This window comes from Lycium barbarum, chromosome 10 (assembly GCF_019175385.1).
Source record: "Lycium barbarum isolate Lr01 chromosome 10, ASM1917538v2, whole genome shotgun sequence".
Lineage (NCBI taxonomy): Eukaryota > Viridiplantae > Streptophyta > Magnoliopsida > Solanales > Solanaceae > Lycium > Lycium barbarum.
The window spans coordinates 111,614,540-111,638,359 of record NC_083346.1 but is presented as its reverse complement, the minus strand read 5'-3'; the positions used below and the strand labels follow the sequence as shown (position 1 = coordinate 111,638,359).

The 23,820-nt window shown below is 34.0% G+C and overlaps 2 protein-coding genes and 1 long non-coding RNA gene across 3 annotated transcripts; 1 reads left to right on the top strand and 2 right to left on the bottom strand.

The window, feature by feature from the left end:
* Positions 1 to 4,166: 4,166 nt before the first annotated feature.
* On the bottom strand, positions 4,167 to 6,005 carry LOC132615762 (uncharacterized). The gene is made up of 2 exons (XR_009572822.1): positions 4,774 to 6,005; positions 4,167 to 4,578 (listed from the first exon to the last, which is right to left on the bottom strand). It is a non-coding gene; the product is annotated as an uncharacterized LOC132615762 (long non-coding RNA).
* A 10,764-nt stretch (positions 6,006 to 16,769) lies between these two features.
* LOC132615755 (zeatin O-glucosyltransferase-like) lies at positions 16,770 to 18,783 on the top strand. Its single transcript, XM_060330356.1, has one exon. The coding sequence runs from the start codon at positions 16,882 to 16,884 to the stop codon at positions 18,298 to 18,300; it is 1,419 nt and encodes a 472-aa protein (XP_060186339.1). The 5' UTR covers positions 16,770 to 16,881; the 3' UTR covers positions 18,301 to 18,783.
* Positions 18,784 to 18,944: 161 nt separating this feature from the next.
* Positions 18,945 to 21,407, bottom strand: LOC132615749 (zeatin O-xylosyltransferase-like). Its single transcript, XM_060330352.1, has one exon. It carries the CDS (start codon positions 20,578 to 20,580, stop codon positions 19,093 to 19,095), a length of 1,488 nt encoding a protein of 495 aa, XP_060186335.1. The 5' UTR covers positions 20,581 to 21,407; the 3' UTR covers positions 18,945 to 19,092.
* Between the last annotated feature and the right edge of the window lie 2,413 nt (positions 21,408 to 23,820).

The window sequence follows — 23,820 nt, the reverse complement described above, 5'->3', positions numbered from 1 at the left end:
TTAGATAATTTTTAAACACAAAATTATTATGAGGAAAGAAGTTTGGCGGGAGAATTATCAAATACCACATAGATACAAGTGATTGAACATTTTGTAACGTAACATGATCTAAATTATAGGAGTATAAATAATTACAACTCGGTGAAAATCATAAAACAGAAAAATAATGACATTTTTATGAATTTGTGAGTATATAAGTTCTTCACTTATAGATAGAGACAAATTTCGTGGTATTTATTAAGTTTTAATTTCACTCATGATATTTCATACTGTAAGAGTTTATGTTAGTTAAATATGGTGATTTAAGCTTAGTTTTAGACGAAACTAAGAAAAAAAATTAAATTCATTAAGAACCCCACAAATCAATTTGGTTCTTCTCCTATAGTTTATGCTCAAAAATATAATCCTCGGTTAAAATTATAATTTATTGTACTTATTGTATAGTTTTTAAATAACTTAATTTTAATTAAATATATTATGTTGATCTAAATTAATCTAACTTCAAGGTTTAATCAAATTAAGTCTCGAAAAATGAAAAGTTTCACGTAAATTGAAATAAAAAGAGAGTAATTAGTAAAATCTTATTAATGCTCCAGTTAGAAACGAAAATGTGTCATAGTAACTTAAATTTTACCAAAATGTATAATGACAAAAATGTAAAGAGTAATCTAATACTCCCTCAGGTTTATATTGTACGGTTTTTTTAGCTCAGACACACCCTTTAAAATATTACTTACCCCTGGAGAGTAGGAAAAGATTTCACTAAATTATTCTTAATTAAATAGTACTAATTTAATATAATTTATTATTTATATAAAAATTCATTTATCTAAATAAGGGTAAATTTGAAAGAAGAAAATAAAGCTATTAATATTTACTTAATTGTAAAAACTATTTTTATTGAACTAAATATAAAAGCTAAAAATACCCCTTTGCACACTCCTTAAGAAATAATAAATGGAGTGCAAAATTTATCATGATACTCATATTAATTAGTTTATAATTCTATTGGATTTGGAAAATTATTTGGAATAAGTAATTAATGCTAAGAGTAAAACAAAAAAAAAACAAATTATTTTTCTCTTGATATGATAAAATGGACAAATAAAAATGAAAATTAATTTTTAAAATAATGGACAAATAAAAGTGAATGGAGTGAGTATAATAATATAAATAGAAAGGAGTAAGGGCTTCAAAAAGATTCACAAAAATTTATAGGGCCCACGTCAACACTCAAGAAAAGGAATTGAGCATTAAATATGGAGCCTTTGACCAAAATAAGCTATTTTTTAAATCAATTTACCAAAGTAATACGTTTTTTATTTTTTTTACGGAACTAGCATAAACGTATTCCTGAGTAACGTATTAGGCATTATTTTATTCAAAAATTCTAACGGAAAAAATTAGGTCGGGTTAACGGTGTTAAAAGCTAATTCGTGACTGTTAGTAACGTGTTATTCTCAATACGTTACTGTCAGTAACGACTTTAGAGAATCCAAATACGAACAATCCTTTTATGTAATCTGACATTGACTGATGTTAAAGCCGTAACTAGGAGTTACGATTTTAGCATAAAACGTAACTGACAGTTACGTTTCTACTCAAACTAGGCATGCGCAAATCTTGCCGAGAATCCTGCAAATTGGGAATCTTTCTGATTGATTTGACTATAAAACGTGATTAATAGTTACGTTTTAATTGTAAAACGTGACACACAATAACGACACACTGCTAAAGTCCCTCTTCCTCATACTTTTTGAACAAACCACATATAATTATAAAATATAGTGTATGAAACGAATGTTCAAACACATTCGAACAATTTTCATCAAAGCTTCTACTTGTGTGGCCTATTGTCGGAACAACATTAAAAAATTCAACAGGTATAAGTTAATTAAGTCAAATATTTCGTAATATGTTAAAATAATACTATAGTTTTAATTTATTTTTCTGTTATATTAATAATAATAAGTGTCTTATTTTCGTGTGTAGGAGTAAAGATGGCCAATTTTGAACATAATGTGATGGTTGCTTTGTATTGGGGTGGCGAAATAATTACTGAAATGAACGGATTCAGGTACACTGAAGGTGCCAAAATGATTGTTAGCATGTTTATTTCAACGAACTATGCTGAATTGGTTGAACTATTGCATGAGAAGATGGGGACAAATAGTGAAAATATTCAAATTGATATTTCTGGAAAATATCCATGCTCATTTCAAGGTAACAATACAAGGTTCATTGAGTTTAAAATTGAGAATGACCAGTCCTTGCTACAATGTTTCTCCATACGACAAAAATTTGCGGATAAGATCGATATAAATATTTTGGAGATTTATGTAAAGACCAAACCAGCAAATCAAAATAATATATTTCAAATGAGTGGTCAGCATGGTTATCACATGAATTTGTTGGCTCAAAATTATGGATTTGCTATGGCCAGTCAGCCTCATCTCGGAATTGAACAAGTTTTTTTTTTATAAATACAGTTAATACTTTTATTGATATTTTTAGGTATACCTGTAGTAGTGGTAGGAATCCCGCTATCTCATGTTGCTTAGCCTGTGAGGCCTTACAAAGATAGTGATACTTAAATACACTAAGTTTTTTCAAACAAAACTTACTTCGGGCACCTTTTCAACCCCTAAAATGACGATCCGAACGTCTACGTATCCTTGATGTATTGGGCCTACATTATTGTACGCAGAAAAAAATATCAAGTTCTATATAAAATATTGACGTTTCGGAGTCTTGATCCACGACTAATCGTTGGTCAAAGTATGGAAAAAACACTAAGTTTTTTCAAACAAAACTTACTTCGGGCACCTTTTCAACCCCTAAAATGACGATCCGAACGTCTACGTATCCTTGATGTATTGGGCCTACATTATTGTACGCAGAAAAAATATCAGGTTCTACATAAAATATTGACGTTTCGGAGTCTTGACCCACGGCTAATCGTTGGTCAAAGTATGAAAAAAACACTAAGTTTTTTCAAACAAAACTTACTTCGGGCACCTTTTCAGCCCCTAAAATGACGATCTGAACGTCTACGTATCCTTGATGTATTGGGCCTACATTATTGTACGCAGAAAAAAATATCAGGTTCTATATAAAATATTGACGTTTCGGAGTCATGACACACGACTAATCGTTGGTCAAAGTATGGAAAAAAACACTAAGTGTTGCAAAAAATAAAGTTTGGCCAATTTTTTTTTGCTTTTTGGTACTGTTTCTATAACGCAGTATTTTACTGCGCTAAAGGTAGTTTTGTAACTTTTTTTTTTGTTGGAAGAGCGAAACTAGAAGCCTGGACACGGGTTTCGCCAAACTCAATAATTTTTGCTCAAATAATATATTTGTGTTAAGAAATTTATTAAATATGTATAAATAATAAGTTTAGAACATAAGTATTAAATCTGAAATCGTCGTTCTAAAATCTAAAAACATAAAGTTGAACTCTTGGCTCTGACTCTGCCATCTAATCACGTGGGTAACAATATCCAAATTTTTTTTCTTTCTATGTGAATAAAATAATCACATAACTTGCACACTAAATTGTGTAAGAAAATGTTGTCAGCATGGAAATGACATTGACATAACAGATAACAACTATTAAAGGTAAGTGTACAATTTTATTGTGTGTCACGTTTTACAAATAAAACGTAACTGCAGATAACGTTTTATAGTCAAATCAGTCAGAAGAATTGTAAGTGCACAATCTTATTGTGTGTCACGTTTTACAAATAAAACGTAACTGCAGATAACGTTTTATAGTCAAATCAGTCAGAAGGATTCCCAATTTACAGGCACTACAAGAAATTAGGCTTACGACGACATTTTATAAATGTCATATTAAGTGCCATAAGTGTCGCAAAATCACTTAGCGACATTTATTTTACATTTAGTACAAATGTCGTAAATTTGAGGGTCGGGAATTTTCCGACATTTATATTAATGTCGGTCCATAATTTACGACATTTATTTACAACTTTTTAAAAACGTCACAACAAAATTTCCAACATTTAGATTAATGTCGGCAAAATAATTAGCGACATTTATTTGCAACTTTTATTAAATGTCACCGATTTTGAAATTAATTTAATTGCAACATATAACGAAATGTCATCAAATCATACCATCCTTACTACGCATACATAGAAATGTCGGAAAATCATCTCTAGTCAATAGCATCATTTTTCTTTTTTATATACTGAAAAAATCTAATTTAATGCCACGATGAATCATATAATTCCAGTACACAAGTTATACACTACAATAGAACTTTGAATTAAACAAAAGAGTCACTTCGACAAACTTTTGAAAAATCTCGTGCACACCATTAAATATATGGTTCCCGAAGAATACAAAATTTTCTCCTAAGCTGAGAATGCTATAAATAAAATCTAATATTGACTAGTGACCACAAAAACACCAATTCATTGATTGTCACTTGTTGAGCCTTCATACAAAGCAGCATCTTGAATCTCTATGACAACATGCATCCTCTTCAAAAGACTTCTCTTCTTGACTCTAATTTTTGCATATCGACTTCTGATGAAGATGAGAAAGAGATCTCTGACAGCAAACCAAAGATAAGGGCAAATATTAGAAGTTAGAAAAATATGGTTTAAACAAAATAGCAGGCAACTTTTATAGAAGACAAAAGATCGTGAAATAAGAGTATTGCTACATTCACGGTACAGTTAAAAAAGTAAAATACAGATCTCAAAATTCAGTGTCAATCCTAAAGCCCACACCACAGAGGATTACCTTCACATCCACAAAAATATGATCCAATGCAACAATCATATTATACAATTAATCTCTTTCGGGACTCCACTTCGTAAAACCTACAAAAGAAAAAATAAATCAAGAAAAGTAAATGACAAATAAAATTCAAGCAGAGAGAGAGAGAAGAGAAATGGAGAAATTAGGCCGCCGGTGCAGCCTATGACGTAAAGGGAATTGGGGGAAGGGAAAAGGTTAGGGTTCCAGCTTTTATTCGTGGGAGTAGTATTTGATTAAGTTTAAAATTATTGGGGGGAAGATTTAGTCTTTGGGGATTTTTTAATTTTTTAGGGGGAAAGTCTGGGTCCAAATGAAAAAGAGTATTAAAGTACATAGAACCAAAATAAAAAAAAAAATACTGCTCCTATTTCTATAACTACTATAATTTCATAAGCTTTTTTTTATTAGTAGTAGCAAATAGTATTCCTTGCAAAATCAATTACTTTAATAAGAGCTTAAATAAAGTTCAAATGCATATAAATAAAATAAATATGACACGAATTGTCCCGTAGTAAAATCGATTGTCGTCGATGCCTTTTTCTCGGTTCTTTCCTCCATTACAAGAGTTCGAACAAGAAAAAAATAAGAGTGCCCTATGAAGAATGTTGTAAAAATTCATAATAGAATCTGGCCATAACAATAATGAAAAGATCAATAATGGATAAAAAAGCCAAGTCATATTCTGAAAATAATTAATATTCTTTAAATATTATCCGCAATGACACCTATTCTAATACTACTAGTTAAATACTTTTTAAAAAGTCATATGTGCGATAGTTTTCTTTAATTGGTAGAAATATTCAATAGCTCTATTGTTATAATTGTATAATTTAATTTTAACTAATTTACACAATTAATTTAGTCACGTGTGGGACTACACTGGATGTGTTGTTGTTGTTGTTGTAATTTAGCCATATTTTTAGTTCCAAACTCATTCGTTATATATATATATAATTACTACTTTATGCATCCACTAATTCTTTCCCTAGAATTAAATATAAAGAGTGATGACATAATTTAAAAAGATTTAGATTTCCAACATTAGGTGTAAAAGTCAGTAATTAGCGACTAATAATATGACATTTGAAATAAATGTCATAATATTTTCGACATTTGTATCAAATGTCGTTATTTTAACGACATTTTATGCCAAAAATCGTTGTTTAGCTATATTTTATGCCAAATGTCATTATTTTAGTGACATTTTTCGTCAAATGTCACTATATTTACGACATTTTACATCACATGTCATTATTTTTATGACATTTTTTCATAAATGTCGAGAAATTCCTTTTTCCCCAACATTTATTTCAAATGTCACTAAATAAATGTCGTCGTATCTTTACTTTCTTGTAGTGAGGATTCTCTGCAAGAGATTGCGCGTGCCTAGTTTCAGAAGAAACGTTACTGTCAGTTACGTTTTATGCTGAAGTCGTAATTGCGGGTTACGACTTTAGGATCAATCAATGTCAGATTTCATAGAAAGATTGTTTGTACCTAGAATTTCTAAATTCGTTACTGTCAGTAACGTATTAGCCATAATACGTTATTGGCAGTAACGAATTATATTTTAACGCTGTTAACCGGTGACTTTTTTGTCCGTTGGAATTTTTGAATAAAATAATACCTAATTCGTTACTCAGGAATACGTTTATGCTAGTTCGGTTAACTTTCAAAAAAACGTATTATTTTGGAGAATTGGCTCAAATAATAGCTTACTTTGGTAAAAAATTCTTAAATATGGGATTAGCCAAGGAAAAGGAGTAGCACCCACTTGTAGGGGGCTTGTACCATGAGCCAATCAAAATTCTTGATTTGCAATGTGAGGTCGACAAAACGTGTGCATTCATAGTTATAATATCAACCAGACGGCCTATGCCCGTGCGCAGAGGTCGACAAAACGTGTGCATTCATAGTTATAATATCAACCAGACGGCTTATGCCTGTACTGCGCACGGACCCAACATTTTAGATTATTGTGTATCTATGTATATGTAGTTGTGTGCTTGGATAGTGATAATATATGTATAATTTATATTGCTAATAAACATACATAGGTTTGTACTGTTTTTATGCATATAGATATATATATATATATATATATATATATATATATATATATATATATACTATGTTCAAAACACGATTAATATAGTATTGTAATTTGTGCTCCGTATCTAAAACTTTATTATATTAGTGTTTGCTATTAATACAAAGTCGGCAAAAATTTATTAATACTTTTTAAAAGAGAAGACTTGTTTAAAAGGAAACTATTTTTCCTCTCTTTGAGATAAAACAAAAGCAATATTTAAGCATCAGTTGATACTTTCAATTTTATTTCGATTAATTTAAAGGGCTAAAATACTTATTATTTTTTATCAAATTTTGATTTGGATAATTCTAATTCAAATTATTAAATTAATTTTACATGTTTAAAACGAAACAAAATAGAAATTGATTTTCTATTTAAACGAAGAAATACTATTTTTTAATTTTTGGTAAATATTCTCGGTTTAGCTTATTTTACTTGTCATGTTGTCTTTTGCATGATTTTTTAATGAAACGTCAATTAGAATTAGAATTTGACTAATTTACCTTATTCATTATTTGATCTCCATTTGATTTTTGTTTTACGACATTAATCTCTATTCATATTTATTAGAATAAGAATAAAATGAAAAAGTAATTAAATTTTATCTTATTTTAAAATATAAATTTTAAGTATATTTATTTTAGTAAACATAACAAATAAATGATATGGTGGAATAGCAAATACAATAGTTCAATATCTAGATTAGATCTCAGGCTAATATAAAAAATAAAAAAATTGTATGATTTGATTACTTAGCCTTTTGAAGAAAAGCAATAATTTGGGGTCCAGGTTTTTTGCTGTACAATAATTTCATTTGCTTCCACTAATGAGTTGATACGCATGTGACAATGAATCTATCATTATTGACTTAATGGGATACTTTGGAAATTATATGAATATTGTTTGATTTTTTAACATGGGGTGCCCTTTTTTTTTACATTATTAGTTTGCACTGTTTTTATGCATATATATATATATATGTTCAAAACACGATTAATATAACATTGTAGTTTGTACTCCGTATCTAAAACTTTATTATATTAGTGTTTGCTACGAATACAAAGTCTACAAAATTTATTAATACTTTTTAAAAGAGAAGACTTGTTTAAAAGGAAACTATTTCTTCTCTTTGAGATAAAACAATAGCAATATTTAAACATCAGTTCATATTTTCAATTTTAATTCGATTAATTTAAAGGTGTAAAATAATAATTATTTTTTATCAAATTTTGATTTGGATAATTCTAATTCAAATTGTTATTTTAATTTTACATGTTTACAACTAAACAAAGTAGAAATTTGATTTTCTATTTAAACGAAGAACTGCTTTTTTTATTTTTTTTATTTTTGGTAAATATTCTCGGTTTAGCTCATTTTACTTGTCATGTTGTCTTTTGCATGGTTTTTTTAAGGAAACGTCAATTAGAATTATAATTTGACTAATTTACCTTATTCATTATTTAATCTCCATTTGATATTATTTTTCTTTTACGACATTAATCTCTTTTGACATTTATTAGAGTAAGAATAAAAATAAAAAAGTAATTAAATTCTATCTTATTTTAAATATAAGTATTTTAAGTATATTTAATTTAGTAAATATAACAAATAAATGACATGGCGGAATACCAAATACAAAAGTTTAATATTTAGATTAGATCTCAGCTAATATAAAAATAAAAAAATTGTATGGTTTGACTACTTAACCTTTTGAAAAAAAGCAATAATGTGGGGTCCATATTTTTTACTGTACAATAATTTCATTTGCTTCTACTAATGGGTTGATACGCATGTGACAATGACTCCATCATTATTGACTTAATGGATACTTTGGAAATTACATGAATATTGTTTGATTTTTTAATATGGGATGCACTTTTTTTTTGACATTTTTTATTTTTTTAATATGGGGTTCACTTTTTTTTTTTGATATTGCTTAATTTTGTTAATATGGGGTCCACTTTTTTTTTTGTGAATTTGGAGTTGGTGGATTCCATTGTTTCTTTATATATTGCTTGGTGTTTAGTATGGGGCCCACCCTTCTTAATTTACACAAATTTATTTCATCTGTGCACTTTAATTTGTTCATTTTTTACTTTTCACATTCTTTGAGAATTAATAAATCTCACGTGGATATATGTCATAGTACTGAATATTTATTCTCTTCTCATGCATACACGTGTGCACTTCTATTTTAATTCTCCGACACATATTTATTTTCTCCGCGAAAAATGAGTCGGTCTGATAACAAAATTATGCAAGTTTTATTACATAAACACAATTATAATTCAAATAGCATTTGTTATAATCCTATATTTTTACGTACAGACTAAGGGGTTGAGCGCTAGCTTTGGCGAGCTCCTTGCCTTCCACGATTGAAATGAAGAGTTCAAATCCCATTAATTGTATATAATTCCTTTTTCCTAATTTCTCCCTCTTTGGATGTAATACGAAGGAATTTGTTTTACAAAAAAAGTGCAAAACAACTACTGTATCTTAATCCTTTTTAAAGAATATGTGTACGCACGTCTTAGTGTTTTACGGGTTCAATCTAAATCCCCCTTTTTTCTTTTTGTTTTCTCTATGTTTAGCTTTAATTTTTCATGAACTTATTATAACTCAGTTTCGGATACACCCCTTATATTTTAAAATCAAACACTTATACCTCCTATGCTACGAAAATTGTACACCTTCACCCTATGAGGTATATTTGTACCAAGTATATTAACATGTAATTATTAAAAATAAATTACAATTATAAATAAGAAGCTATTATGTATTTATTTTATGAAATTTAATAAAGAAGATAAATATTTCTTTGAATATCTCTATTCACGCATTTGATTAAAATAGAGAATAAATATTTTTGAACCTGACATTTTTTTATAACAAAATCTGAAGGAGAAAATAAATTTAGTTTGTTTATATTAAAAGATGAAATGGAATTTATTGGAATGCAGATTTTGGTTAAAAACGACAATTTAACATCACATTCACAAATCTCAAACAGTGTATGTGCATCATGAGAGATATGGGTTGAAAACTTAAAAAGGTCAAATATGTGGGTCCCACTTTATATTGCCTTTATGCTAAGTGTTAGAGGTGATATATAAAAAAAGAAGCTACTTTATAGAAGAGAGACGGCCGACGAAACCTGCTCTTCTATAAAGTAGTAATAGATGCAATGTGTTACGTCCTGTATTTTTATACATTGGGACAATCCGGATTAACTATGATAATTTAAGGCCTAGACTATTCCGGGATTTGAAATCAGGATTTTTGACCATTTGATTTTATTCGGAGGCATAAGTTGTATATAAAATTGTGGGCATTGAACACTTAGGAAAAATTGGGACCACAACATAAAATTGGAATTAAAAATCTTGCCCAAAAATGGCCTTGTAGCCGTGTGGTCCACAAAAAGGTCCCACACATTGTGTGGCCAATTTTAATTGGTCCAACACATTGTGTGGGCCAAAGGTAATAGAGATATTTTGGGGGCTTAAAAGATGACCCTTAAGTCATCTTTTCTCATTTCCACTTCAACACTAGAGAGAGAAAAATCAAGACCTTGGAGAGCAATACTCCCTCCAACCTCACGGCTTGGACCATGGAAATTCAAGTCCAAGTTTTGCCTCTCCAAAATTAATTCTTGGGTACAAACCCACTATTTTGAGGTCCCTAAGTAGCGTGGAGGTGTCGTTGGAGCGATCAAGTCCTTCATTCAAGAGATTGCAAACCCTAACCCATTTGTGGAATTGAAGGAGAAAGGTAAGTTTGCTCTTGTTTTATGTGTTGTGAACATTTTATTCATGTTATGGTAAAATATGAAATTATTTGCAAAAAACGAACTTAAGTGTAATAGTGCAGGGCAAAGGAATACCTATGGCATGGAATGATGAATCATGCGAATATTAAGTAATTCGACTATCGAGAAAAACAGAACGACGGATAAGGAACGGGTGTGAAGGAAGGATATAATCATTAAAGGATAAATTGCTACATTAATTACATTATGTGAGTGCCAGCTATCAGATAAGATTTTGTACTGTATGATTGAGAGTTTCGTCACTTCGTGATTTTGTTAAGATCTCGTACGAAGATAATCAAGTTATAAATTATAAAGGGAAAACATGGATACGGTATAAGCACAACCCTAAAAGAGGGGGAGCGGATGAAAGTGAGGTAAGGTAAGTATAAATGGAAATAATTGACACACACAAGATTAAAGCGATAAAGAATTGGCCTAGGTCTTCGACATAGACCGAGATACGCAGTTTTGGGGATTAGCCAGGCATTACAGAAAAATTTGTGAAGGACTTTGCTTCTTCTACGACACTATTAACGAAGCTAACTCAGAAGGTCGTGAAATTTCAGTGAACCGGTACGTGTGAATGCAGTTTCCAGTACTGGAGGAAAAATTAATTTCAGCTCCAGTTCTGGCTCTTCCCGCGAGGCCAGCCGGGTATGTTACTTATTATGATGCTTTTGGTATTGGGACAGTTTATGAATTAGTGCCGCATAGTCAAGTTGTAACCTATGCTCCCCAACAGCTCAAATTGCACGAGAGGAATTATTCCATATATAATATGGAATTAGCCGCGGCGATTCATGTCTTGAGAATGTGGCGGCATTAATTACATGGGGTCTACGCTGATATTTATACGGACCATAAGAGCCCAGTATATTTTTAAGCAAAGGGAGCCAAATCTGTGGCATAAATGGCTTGAATTATTGAAAGATTATAATGTCGATATTCTGTGTCATCCTGGAAAAGCCAATGTGATAGCTAATGCACTTAGCCGCAAGTCCATGGGCAGTTTGATTGATGTGCAGTCTGATAAGAAAGAAATGGTTTGTGATATCCTTCAGTTAGCCAGTCTTGGAGTCCGCTTAGCCGATTCCGGAGATGCTGGGATTTCTGTTCGAGGAGTGGCCGACTCCTCTATTCTGGGTGAGATAAAACGGCGTCAGTATGAGGATCCTGTTTTGATTCAGTATAGAGATGCAGTCCGTGAAAAGGAGCAGACCCCGTTTGAGATTACATCTGATGGAGTACTATTATTCAGGGGCAGATTATGTGTACCTGACGTTGCGGGACTGCGACGACAGGTTATGGGTGAGGCACATCATGCCAGGTATTCTGTTCATCCAGGGTCGACGAAGATGTATCATGATCTTCGATGTCTGTATTGGTGGGACGGTATGAAAGAAGGGACACTGCAGAGTCCGTTGGCCAATGCCCAAATTGTCAGTAAGTCAGGATCAAGTATCAAAGGCCCGGCAGATTGCTTCAGGAATTAGAAATTTCAATTTGGGAACGAGGAACGATTCACATGAACTTCATTACAGGCTTACCGCGCACTCAACGCGGATACGATTCTATTCGGAGTATTGTTGATGGATTAATGAAATCAACCCATTTTCTTCCAGTCGGGACTACTTATTCGGCTGAAGGTTATGACAGAGTGTATATTAATGAGATAATAAGACTTCACGGGATTCCTATATCTATTATAACCGACTGAGGTGCTCAGTTTACGGCTAACTCCTGAAGATCGTCCCAGGAAGGACTCGAGACTCAGATGAGTCATAGCACAATATTTCATCCTCAGTCCGACGGACAGGCCGAGTGTGCTATTCAGACACTGGAAGATATGCTATGGGCCTGTGTTATTGATTTCAGAGGTTGTTGAGGTGATCATTGTCGCTAATTGAATTTGTTTATAATGAAAATCGTTATCACTCCAGTATTCAGATGGCACCATATGAGGCTTTGTATGGCAGGAAAAGCAGATCTCCGATTGGTTGGTTTGACGTGGGTGAGATTCAGTTAATTGGTCCAGATGTGATCCAGCAAGCAGTCGATAAAGTGAAACTGATTCGAGAGCGACTATTAGCGGCCCCGAGTCGACAAAAATCTTATGCTGATAAACGACGCCGACCGTTAGAGTTCCAGATTGGCGATTGGGTGTTTCTGAAAGTGTCACCTATGAAAGGCGTTATGAGATTGGGCCTTATCTGATTATTCGTAAAATAGGCAAAGTAGCCTATGAATTGGATCTGCCAGCTGATTTGGGAGCGGTTCACCCGTTATTCCATGTTTCTATGCTTCGTAAATGTATGGGTGACCCTTCCAAAATCTTTCCTTCAGATGATATACAAGTCACAGAGGAGCTATCTTATGAAGGGCAACCTATAGCCATATTGGATCGTCAGGTAAGAAAGTTGCAGAATAAAGATGTGGCTTCTGTTAAAGTACTGTGGCGGAATAATAACCGCGAGGAATTAACCTGGGAGGCTGAGGAGCAGATGATGAAAAAAATATCCTCACCTATTTTCGGCACCTTCAGGTAGTCCAAATTCCTTGTATGGCTATGTTGATTTATGAATGATTTGTATGTGATGGCTATAAAAGAAACTCCCCCGAATTTGAGTAAGATCCGTAACATTAATCCAACATTCGAGGACGAATGTTCTTAAGAGGGGGGGGGGGGGGGGGGATGTTACGTCCCGTAATTTTATACATTGGGACAATCCGGATTAACTATGATAATTTAAGGCCTAGACTATTCCGGGATTTGAAGTCAGGATTTTTGACCATTTGATTTTATTCGGAGGCATAAGTTGTATATAAAATTGTGGGCATTGAACACTTAGGAAAAATTGGGACCACAACATAAAATTGGAATTAAAAATCTTGCCCAAAAATGGCCTTGTAGCCGTGTGGTCCACAAAAAGGTCCCACACATTGTGTGGCCAATTTTAATTGGTCCAACACATTGTGTGGGCCAAAGGTAATAGAGATATTTTGGGGGCTTAAAAGATGACCCTTAAGTCATCTTTTCTCATTTCCACTTCAACACTAGAGAGAGAAAAATCAAGACCTTGGAGAGCAATACTCCCTCCAACCTCACGGCTTGGACCATGGAAATTCAAGTCCAAGTTTTGCCTCTCCAAAATTAATTCTTGGGTACAAACCCACTATTTTGAGGTCCCTAAGTAGCGTGGAGGTGTCGTTGGAGCGATCAAGTCCTTCATTCAAGAGATTGCAAACCCTAACCCATTTGTGGAATTGAAGGAGAAAGGTAAGTTTGCTCTTGTTTTATGTGTTGTGAACATTTTATTCATGTTATGGTATGTTAATATGGATGGAAATTATGAAATATAGTATGTTGGAAGTGGGGTTGTGTGATGGGTGTTCTAGCCGTGAACATGGGTGTGGAAAATGGAATTGATGAATTAATTCTTATTTCATGTTGATTGTTGTAGAGTGAAGAAATAAATTAGAACCATCTATATGTACATAGGTGGGTGTGGCCGTATATATGGTCCCAAATGTTTGGCAAAGAATGAATTAATATCGCTTAGCGTCGTAATGGTTATTGTGGTGACTTTTATGTTGAAAATGAGAGTTTAATGTCCCAAAATTGATATGGTAAATGTGCGGACTGATTTGGAGATTTTGGTGCACTTAATGTAATCTTTATATATGAGAACCATTAACATATGTATATGTGTAGTGTGGACGAATGTGAGTCATATAATATGCCGAAGATCGCATTATTATCGCTTAAGCGCTTTAGTGTCGTCGTTACGAATTCTAGTATGGAATTGAGCATTTATTGACTTAAGATTGATGTTGAGATTATGCGGGCTGTTTTGAGGCTCACTGTGCGTTGATGTAATTTGTATATTTTATGAAAGTCATATTGTTATATTGTGGATTGTGACGCAAAACATGACTTGAAAATGAGGAAAAATGAAAAGAGGGCTGCTCGGCTAAAGGGGACTGTTTTCGGCCAACAGTGGAAAAAATTTCGGATCGTTGGAAATATTATGTGAATTGTTTAGAATGTTCTTGAATGTTGTTAGTATGGGTTTGGGTTAATAATCGAATGTATGGGCGATAATGTGGCTTGAATGTAAGTCGTCGAAACGAATATTTGGAAAGTTGTTGAAAGATGTAAAAGAAAGCTATTAATGTTGTTTTGCCTTTCGAATTGGTTATCGATGTTACTAGGTTGGTTATTGTGGTTGTTGTTGTTGATTTTGAGCGAGATAAATTCTCGGGATGGCCTATTTACAGGGGAAGTGCTGCCGAATTTTCTGTAGAATTTAATGATTAGTTTGGAATGAATGGCTTAAGTGCCCATAGCTAATGTTTGGTATTCGTTGGCGTAATTGTAGACCTTGGGGAGCCCGAGGCGTAGATTGGGATTTACTTAGATTGGCTATCTTGGAGTGCGTTCGAGGTATGTAAGGCAACTTCCTTTCTTTTTGGCATGTCTTAGTTTTTCATAGGCTAAATTAGAGCCTTAAGGAAATTCCAAATCCGACATCCGAGCATGTTATGATCCGTATATGTTCTTTGGCATTCTTATGCATGATTTGATGAAATATGAAACTTTATGTATTCGAAATAATCGTTCTCCGAACTTTGCACCAAAAGGGTTTCACTTTAAAGAATTCGTAAATTTTGAATGTCATATCTTTCGTATAAATGCTCGGATTGCTCCAATATTTTTATAAGAGTTTGCATTATGTATAATGGGTATGTTTTCCATAAGCGGGCCCGACTTGGGTAAATTCCCGTCCGTGGGTCCCGCGATTTCCCTTTATGTAATTCGGGAACTTTTGAAAGATTAGTATAACTATTATTTCGATTTTCAAATATGACCATTTTGCTTATGTTTGAATTTATGAAAATGATTTTATGCATATGACTACTCACGACTCTATTCGTGCATTCTGTTATTCCTTTCGCCGAGTCCCGGGCCGGTTCTGTTATCGTGCGCGTTTTGATACACTCCGGAGTTATGCTGTGTTTATGGTTCACCGAGCTACTCGCAAAAGAGGGTCGGGTTCCACTTATATTTGGTGTTATGCTGTGCATGGCGTTATGCGGTGATGTGATATGTGACGGGGATACGGAGATACGGAGATTTGAAACTTTCTGGTGTTATGCTGTGTTATGGCGCCATCGACGGGCGGGCGACCATATTCTTCTGTACCCTATGCATGACTTACATGTTTGAAACTAAACATTTTGATATGATTGGATTTGCACTTATGTTCGGCACTTCTGTTTCTTTTATGTCTCAGGTTTGTTTTCTGTATATTCTGCTTTGCATACAAAGTACATATCTCGTACTGACCCCCCTTTCTTCGGGGGGGCTGCGTTTCATGCCCGCAGGTACAAATGCGCAGTTTGGTGATCCACCAGTTTAGGACATCATCCTTTGCTGTTCGGAGTGCTCTTCTCACTTCAGAGCATATGTTTTGGTATACAGTTTCGTTCGTTGTGTATGTATTTGTTCAGGGGTACGGCGGGGCCCTGTCCCGCCATATGATTCGGTTGGTTTGTTTAGAGGTCTGTAGACGTATTTGTGGGTGTGTGTGCCTACTTCTGTTCCGATGTGTTTGTATGATTCTATTCGTTATGGCAGCCTTGTCGGCGTACATTTGTATCTGTGTTTTGGGCCGTTGTGCCATTTGACAGCCTTGTCGGCTTTTGACATATTTGACAGCCTTGTCGGCTTTTTGGACATATTTGATAGCCTTGCCGGCTTTTCGATATATGTATATGCTTATGTTTGTGTCAGATACAGTTGGATACAGTTTGAGACGGCATATAGCAGTTATAGCCATATATGCTATTTGTATGTGATTCGATATGGATAGGTACGTTTGGGTGCCCAACTAGGGCGCCAGTCGCGGCCCACGGGGCTGGGTCGTGACACAATGCATTAATGAACTTGGAGTGCACGACAGTCAAATAAGTCAATGCCATTTCTCATCCAATTGAATAAATTTTAATAATAGTATATGACGTAATGAAATTCGACAAGTACATGTGCATCTAAGCTCTTTATATTTGCATGTATATATAACCCCTTCCAATACAAATTTTATGTAAGGCAACCAGCAAAGTCTTCATCAATTTACTTTAGTTCAATTCTCAAGAGAATATAATTCTCAGAACCAGTTTTTTCTCCATGGATAACAGCAATGAGAATCTTCAGAACTTGACCAAACAACAAGAAAATGAAGTAGCTATAGTCATGGTTCCATTTCCAGCTCAAAGCCATCTCAATCAACTTCTTCAACTTGCCTGCATATTCTCCTCATCATATTATCTTCCTGTCTACTATGTTGCCTCAGCTACTCATAATCTTCAAGCTCGGGTTCGAGCCAACACCTTAAATCCAGCAGACATAGCCAAAATCCACTTCCATGATCTCCCAACACCTGATTTTGCCTCCCCTGCACCTGACCCCAACGCCTCGAGTAAATTCCCAGCTCAACTCCTGCCATTTTATAATGCTTCCATGCTTCTTCGCGAGCCCGTTGCTTTGTTCCTTAAAGACATTTCGTCTAAATCAAGACGAGTTGTTGTCATTCATGATGTTTTAATGTCCTATAATGTTCAGGATGTTAGTTCCTTGCATAATGCTGAATCCTATATATTTAACTGTGTTTCTGTTTTCTTTATGTATTGTTGTTTCATATGCATACCTAAGGGAATGCCTATTCCACTTGATGAAGATTTACTTAAAAAATTACCTTCACTTGAAGCTGATGCACCAGAAGAGATCAACAAGTTAGTAACTTTTCAACTTCAGTATAAGGATATCAGAGCTGGTGATTTGTACAATTCAAATAAAGTACTTGAAGGTACTTCTCTTGATTTGATGGCACAATTTGCAAGTACACAAAACAAGAAGCAATGGGCAATCGGACCAATTCTACCTACTAAACTAGATCATGTATCAGATAAGAGAAACAAATGTTTGGATTGGCTTGACAACCAACCTCCGAGATCTGTTCTTTATGTATCTTTTGGCTCGTCGACTACATTTTCTGACGAAGAGATCAAGGAGCTAGCGATGGGACTAGAGCGAAGCAAACAGAAGTTCGTATGGGTGTTGAGAGATGCCGATAGAGGAGATATCTTTACTGGGGAAGCTAGAAGATTTGCGTTGCCAGAAGGGTTTGAAGAAAGAGTAAAGGGGGTCGGGTTAGTGGTAAGAGAATGGGCGCCACAACTAGAAATCTTGGCTCATTCGTCCACGGGTGGGTTTATAAGTCATTGTGGATGGAATTCTTGCATAGAAAGTATCACTATGGGAGTGCCTATGGCTGCTTGGTCTATGCACTCTGAACAACCAATTAATGCTTTCTTTGTGAAGGAAATCTTGAAAATAGTCCTGATTGTGAGGGAGTGGGAGAAACGCGAGGAGTTGGTAAGTGCATCTACCATTGAGAATGTTGGGAGGAAGTTAATGGCATCAGAAGAAGGCGATGAGACTAGGAAAAGATCAGAAGAATTAGGTAAAGCAGTAAGGGAGTCCACAGAGAAAGGGGGTGCTTCTCAACTGGAGTTAGATTCTTTCATTGACCATATCACAAGATAGACGCGTTTTTTTCACAATAACGTTGCACTGGCTCTTGCTTGTTTCTTAAGGCTTTTTTTTCCCTTTCATGTTCTTTAGTTGTTCAGAATTTCTGTTTTTGGTTCAGACAAGTTCATGCCCAAAATTTCTATTTCATTATATATGTATGTTCATTATAATTTTGTAGACAAACTCTAGTAGTCAAAGAAAGGGTGCGATTCTGCAATATCTGAGATTCCTGAAGAATACTTTGTGAAAGTTATTCTCAAGAACAATTAGTAACATAATAAAACATTTCCCAAGAATATATTTTTGTATCAGAAGTATATATGTAAAAAGAGATTTTGTAAATATCACAAGTTCAAAGCACATAGGTAAGATTTTTTTTTTTTTTTTTAATCATGTTCATTCCTAAGAAGTTCTAGAGAACAAGTGTCAACTGTTTTATAATAAACCTTTCGATGAACATAGGAATCTATGGACAAAGCCTTTTGTCATAAAACAGTCTAATATAGGACATATGGAGACAACACATTTAGCATATGCAAACAACTGAGAAATGTATTCAAAGATCATTCCCCCCATGAACCCTGTATTCTGCATAGTTAGAACCAAATTAGTTATCTGTTAAGAGAGGAACACAAAGCAATCATCTCACTGATAGCTATAAAAAGTCAGATACTGAACATTCCAAGATCAAAGAAGTATAAGTTAGTATAAACTAGTCTGAGCCAAGAAGTAGATAAGTGACAGGTTAACTTAAATGAATATGAAAAGTAACCAAAAAACTATAAATTCTGGTGAAAAGCAATTCTATCTTGTGATATACGCAATAAAAGAATCCAACTCTATTCGAGAAGCACCCCCTATCTCTGTGGACCGCCTTACGGCTTCTCCCAATTCTTCTGCTCTTTTCCTAATCCCGTCACCTTCTTCTGATGCCATCAATTTGCTCACGACATTCTCAATGGTGGATGCACTTACCAGCTCCTCGCGTTTCTCCCACTCTCTAACAAGCAGGCCTATTTTCAATATTTCAGTCACCAAGAAACCATTATTTGGTTGGTCAGAGTGCATAGGCCAAGCAGCTATCGGCACTCCCATAGTAATGCTCTCTATGCAAGAATTCCATCCGCAATGACTCATGAACCCGCCTGTGGACGAATGAGCCAAGATTTCTGGTTGTGGTGCCCATTCTCTTACCACTAAGCCTACTTCTTTTACCCTTTCCTCAAACCCTTCTGGCAGCTCAACTCTTCTAGCTTTTCCAGTAAAGATATCTCCTCTATCGGCATCTCTCAACACCCATATGAACTTCTGTTTGCTTTGTTCTAATCCCACCGCGAGCTCCTTGATTTCTCTATCAGATAATGAAGTTGTTGTTCCAAAAGATATATAAATAACTGATCTCGGAGGTTGTTTGTTCAGCCACTCCAAGCATGTATTGTTCCTATTTGAGCTATGATCAAGTTTAGTAGGCAGAATTGGTCCAACTGCCCATTGTTTCTTGTTCTGATTAATTTCTGCTTGTGCCAGCAAATCAAGAAACTTGCCTTCAATTACTTTGCTTGTATTGTGGATATCACCTGATCTAATATCCATATATGGATTCTGAGAATTTGTAAAGTCCCTTACTTCATCTGACATAATTCCTTCAAGGGAGGGTAGCTTTTTAAGCAATTCTTCTCCAAGTTGGACAGACATCCCATAAAACAAGCATATGGAATAGTACAAAGTGAACACTGAAATGCAATTAAATATATAGGATTCCGCGTTGGGCAAGGAAGAAACATCCTGAACATTGTAGGACATTAAACAATCATGCACAATGACAACTCGTCTTGATTTTGAGGAGATATTGCGTATGAAAGAAGCAATGAGCTCGCGAAGAAGCATAGAAGCATTCCATGATGGCTGAAGATGTGACGGGAATTTGCTTAAGGCATTAAAGTCAGGTGGTGGGGAGGCAAATTCAGGAGTTGGGAGGTCATGGAAATGGATTTTGGCTATGTCTGAAGGATTTAAGGCGTTGGCTCGAACCTTGGCTTGACGATTATGTGTGGCCGAGCCAACATAGTAGACAGGAAGACCATAGGAGGAGATTAAACATGAAAGTTGGAGAAGTTGGTTAAGATGGCCTTGAGCTGGAAATGGAACCATGACTAAAACTACTTCATGATCTTGTTTCAAGTTGGCAAGTTCATGGTTTGGTAAATTCTCATAGCTACACATGGAAGTAGAAAGATCGGAATTTCGTACTTTTGTTGGATCCTCCTTCTCTCCTGATTGAGCTTGTGCCATGGAAGAAGTAGGGTTATATATTCAAACTTTTTGTATTTCTTCAACCTAACGACTTGGAAATTTTGATTACCATCCACAGAAAGTAGTTCTTGAAGTGTTTATAAATTGAACAATTAAAGCAAATTCAATTAAACTCGCCACTGCTTTTGACTTACTTGAATCATGTGTCAGTGTGTATGTATGTAAGAGGATACGATAGCAAATCCAGACCTTTGAAAATGTATGGAGGTAAGAGAGGATATATTGTAACTACTAATAGTAAGCATTATTTTTAAAATATTTAATCTTGGTTATGTACCTTCCACCTTGCACAATACAAAAGGACCAATTACATGACAAAACTTTGGAGGTGAGGAAAGAAAAGTATTTGGTGCAGAAGTACTGTAGCCATGGTTTTGGATTCTTGCATAGTTCACATCAAAAGACTTGGATTGAGCCCAAAATCTGATAAGAAACAAATATGTTGAAGACAGCCACAATATAGTTTTAAAATATTTAATCTTGGTTATGTACCTTCCACCTTGTCACAATACAAAAGGACCAATTACATGACAAAACTTTGGAGGTGAGGAAAGAAAAGTATGTGGTGCAGAAGTACTGTAGCCATGGTTTTGGATTCTTGCATAGTTCACATCAAAAGACTTGGATTGAGCCCAAAATCTGATAAGAAACAAAGATGTTGAGGACAGCCACAATATAGTTTTAAAATATTTAATCTTGGTTATGTATCTTCCACCTTGTCACAATACAAAAGGGCCAATTACATGACAAAACTTTGGAGGTGAGGAAAGAAAAGTATGTGGTGCAGAAGTACTGTAGCCATGGTTTTGGATTCTTGCACTGTTCACATCAAAAGATTTGGATTGAGCCCAAAATCTGATAAGAAACAAATATGTTGAAGACAGCCACAATATAGTTGAAACTATATCTATGCACTCTGAACAACCCATTACATGACTCTGATGCTTTTTCTCATAGAAAATTTTGTCCACATTTCTCAATTGTCAGCAGATGTTAAATTTTTGAGATAAGGGTCAAAAACACACACCTACTATCACTTTTTTTTTAGTTTCATACCTAAACTATCAGAAGGTTAAGAAAATTACCTAAACTATCAGTATCTAGTTTGCAAAACACACATGAACTAAATGTGTGAACTCACTCTCCAAAAGGCAAGTGAAGCTGCAATTTTCTCAAAAAAATTGTCTACATAGCATAAGTAATGCTATGGTGGCAATTACATGGAAATTAAAAAATAATATTTTTTTAAAAAAAAAACTGTATATTTTTTTTAAAAAATTACATTATTTATTTTTAAAAATCAGCATTAAAAAAAATTGTAAAAAAAATATCAAAATTTAGAAAATAAAAAAAAACGATTTAAAAAATGGAAAAGTTGATTTTTTTAAAAAAAATTGAAAACTAAATAATCAGTTTCTTATTTTTTTTAAATAACTTTTCCATTTTTTTAAACTATTTTTTTTTAATTTTCTATAATTTTTGATATTTTTTTACAAAAATTATTATTTTTCAGTTTGTTTTTAAAAACAAATACTCCATCTGTTTCAATTTATGTGAACCTATTTCTTTTTTAGTCCGTGCCAAAATGAATGACCTCTTTCCTAATTTGGAAACAAATTCGCTTTACGAAATGATTTACAGCTACACAAATATTCAAGACTTATTTTGAACCACAAGTTTCAAAAGTCTTGACTCTTTCTTGAATATCGTGCCTAGTCAAATTGGTTCACATAAATTGAAACGGAGGGAGTAGTTTTTTTTTTAATTTCCATTTAGGTGTCATTGTGCTTGTTTATCCGCATGGACAACACTTGATAACATTTTTATATAAAAAGGAGAGTGTAGATCACATGTCATTCAAGAATAATTTGAGGTGTGTTTTGCAAACTATATAGTGATAGTTTAGGTAGTTTTCTCAACCTTCTAATAATTTAGGTATGAAACTAAAAAAAAGTGATAGTTGAAGTGTGTTTTTGACCCTTATATCTAAATTTTTCATTTTCTTTGTTCTACATGGGATTATTTTATGATAAAAGATTTTGTTTATAGATCCTGTTCACTGTTTTGACTTTTTTATTTAGTTATAAACTCTTGAATGACTATGATTTTGATGTACCATCTACATGGAAAGGTTAGATAACAGTTCTGTTGTTCTCTACAACTCCATAAGACAAACATGGTTAAGACCGTTGTGCTTTGAAGATATTTGCCAAAAGAAAAAGGCAATGGTTGCCTTTGTCTTATAGAGTATCTTAATTCATCACCTGTGTTTCTTGATTATAGTTTTGTAGACAAATTCTGGGCATATGTCTAAGAAATAAGAAATTAAAGAAACGGGCATTGAACAATCTTTTATTGTAGACGGTCCTATGTAGAGATAAAAATCCATCATATGCTGAAAATAGATATGTAGAGTTTCAGATAGTGAATATTCCAAGATTGAAGTAATCTAAGCTACGAACTAGTTTTAGCCAAGAAACAGATAAATAACATGGTTAAAGAAATTGTGAAGTAACCAAAATACCTGAAAAGAGGATAAAAGATGGAAAAAACTAGAATCCTAACTACCACTAGCTGATTTTGTGCAGAAAAATATCTATCTTGTGATTGTTTACCCGAATTTGGATAATCAATTAAATTTATGGATGAGGTATGGGATATGTGGTAAGCTTTGATCTATTCTTTGATTGAGAGAGAATGGAATAGAATCAACTACAAATAATATAAATAATAACTGATGGTGTGCGCCAAACGTATATGCTAATATGTTGAATATTGCTTGATTACACGAGATCTGAAGATGAACACAATAAATTTTGACCGAAATCAGATATTTGAGAGAGAGTTTATATATTTTTGCTATTACAAGAGTTCTTGATATGAGGAAGCCAACCATCTAAAAGGGGGGCAATAACCCCTATTTATAGTATTGCCCCATGGGTTTCATACAACAAATGTCTTTAAAAAATAAAGAAAAAACTCTGAAATGGGTTAGGTTGGATTAGGTTGATCGTACGGTCTGACACCCGTACGATTGGCAGTTGAACATGGCAGGACGTTATCGATGCGTGACAATGGCGTAACGGATCTCCCGGACCAACGGCCACGATCAAACGGACGAACGGCCGCGATCAAACGGACTAACGGTCACGACCAACTCGGCTATGAAGAAACCAGACCAAATGAAGATCTTCCCTCTCTTTGATCCAAACGCTCCTC

Coding starts and splice junctions, on each gene's coding strand:
- LOC132615755 (XM_060330356.1), top strand. CDS start 16,882: ATGGATAACAGCAATGAGAATCTTCAGAACTTGACCAAACAACAAGAA.
- LOC132615749 (XM_060330352.1), bottom strand. CDS start 20,580: ATGGCACAAGCTCAATCAGGAGAGAAGGAGGATCCAACAAAAGTACGA.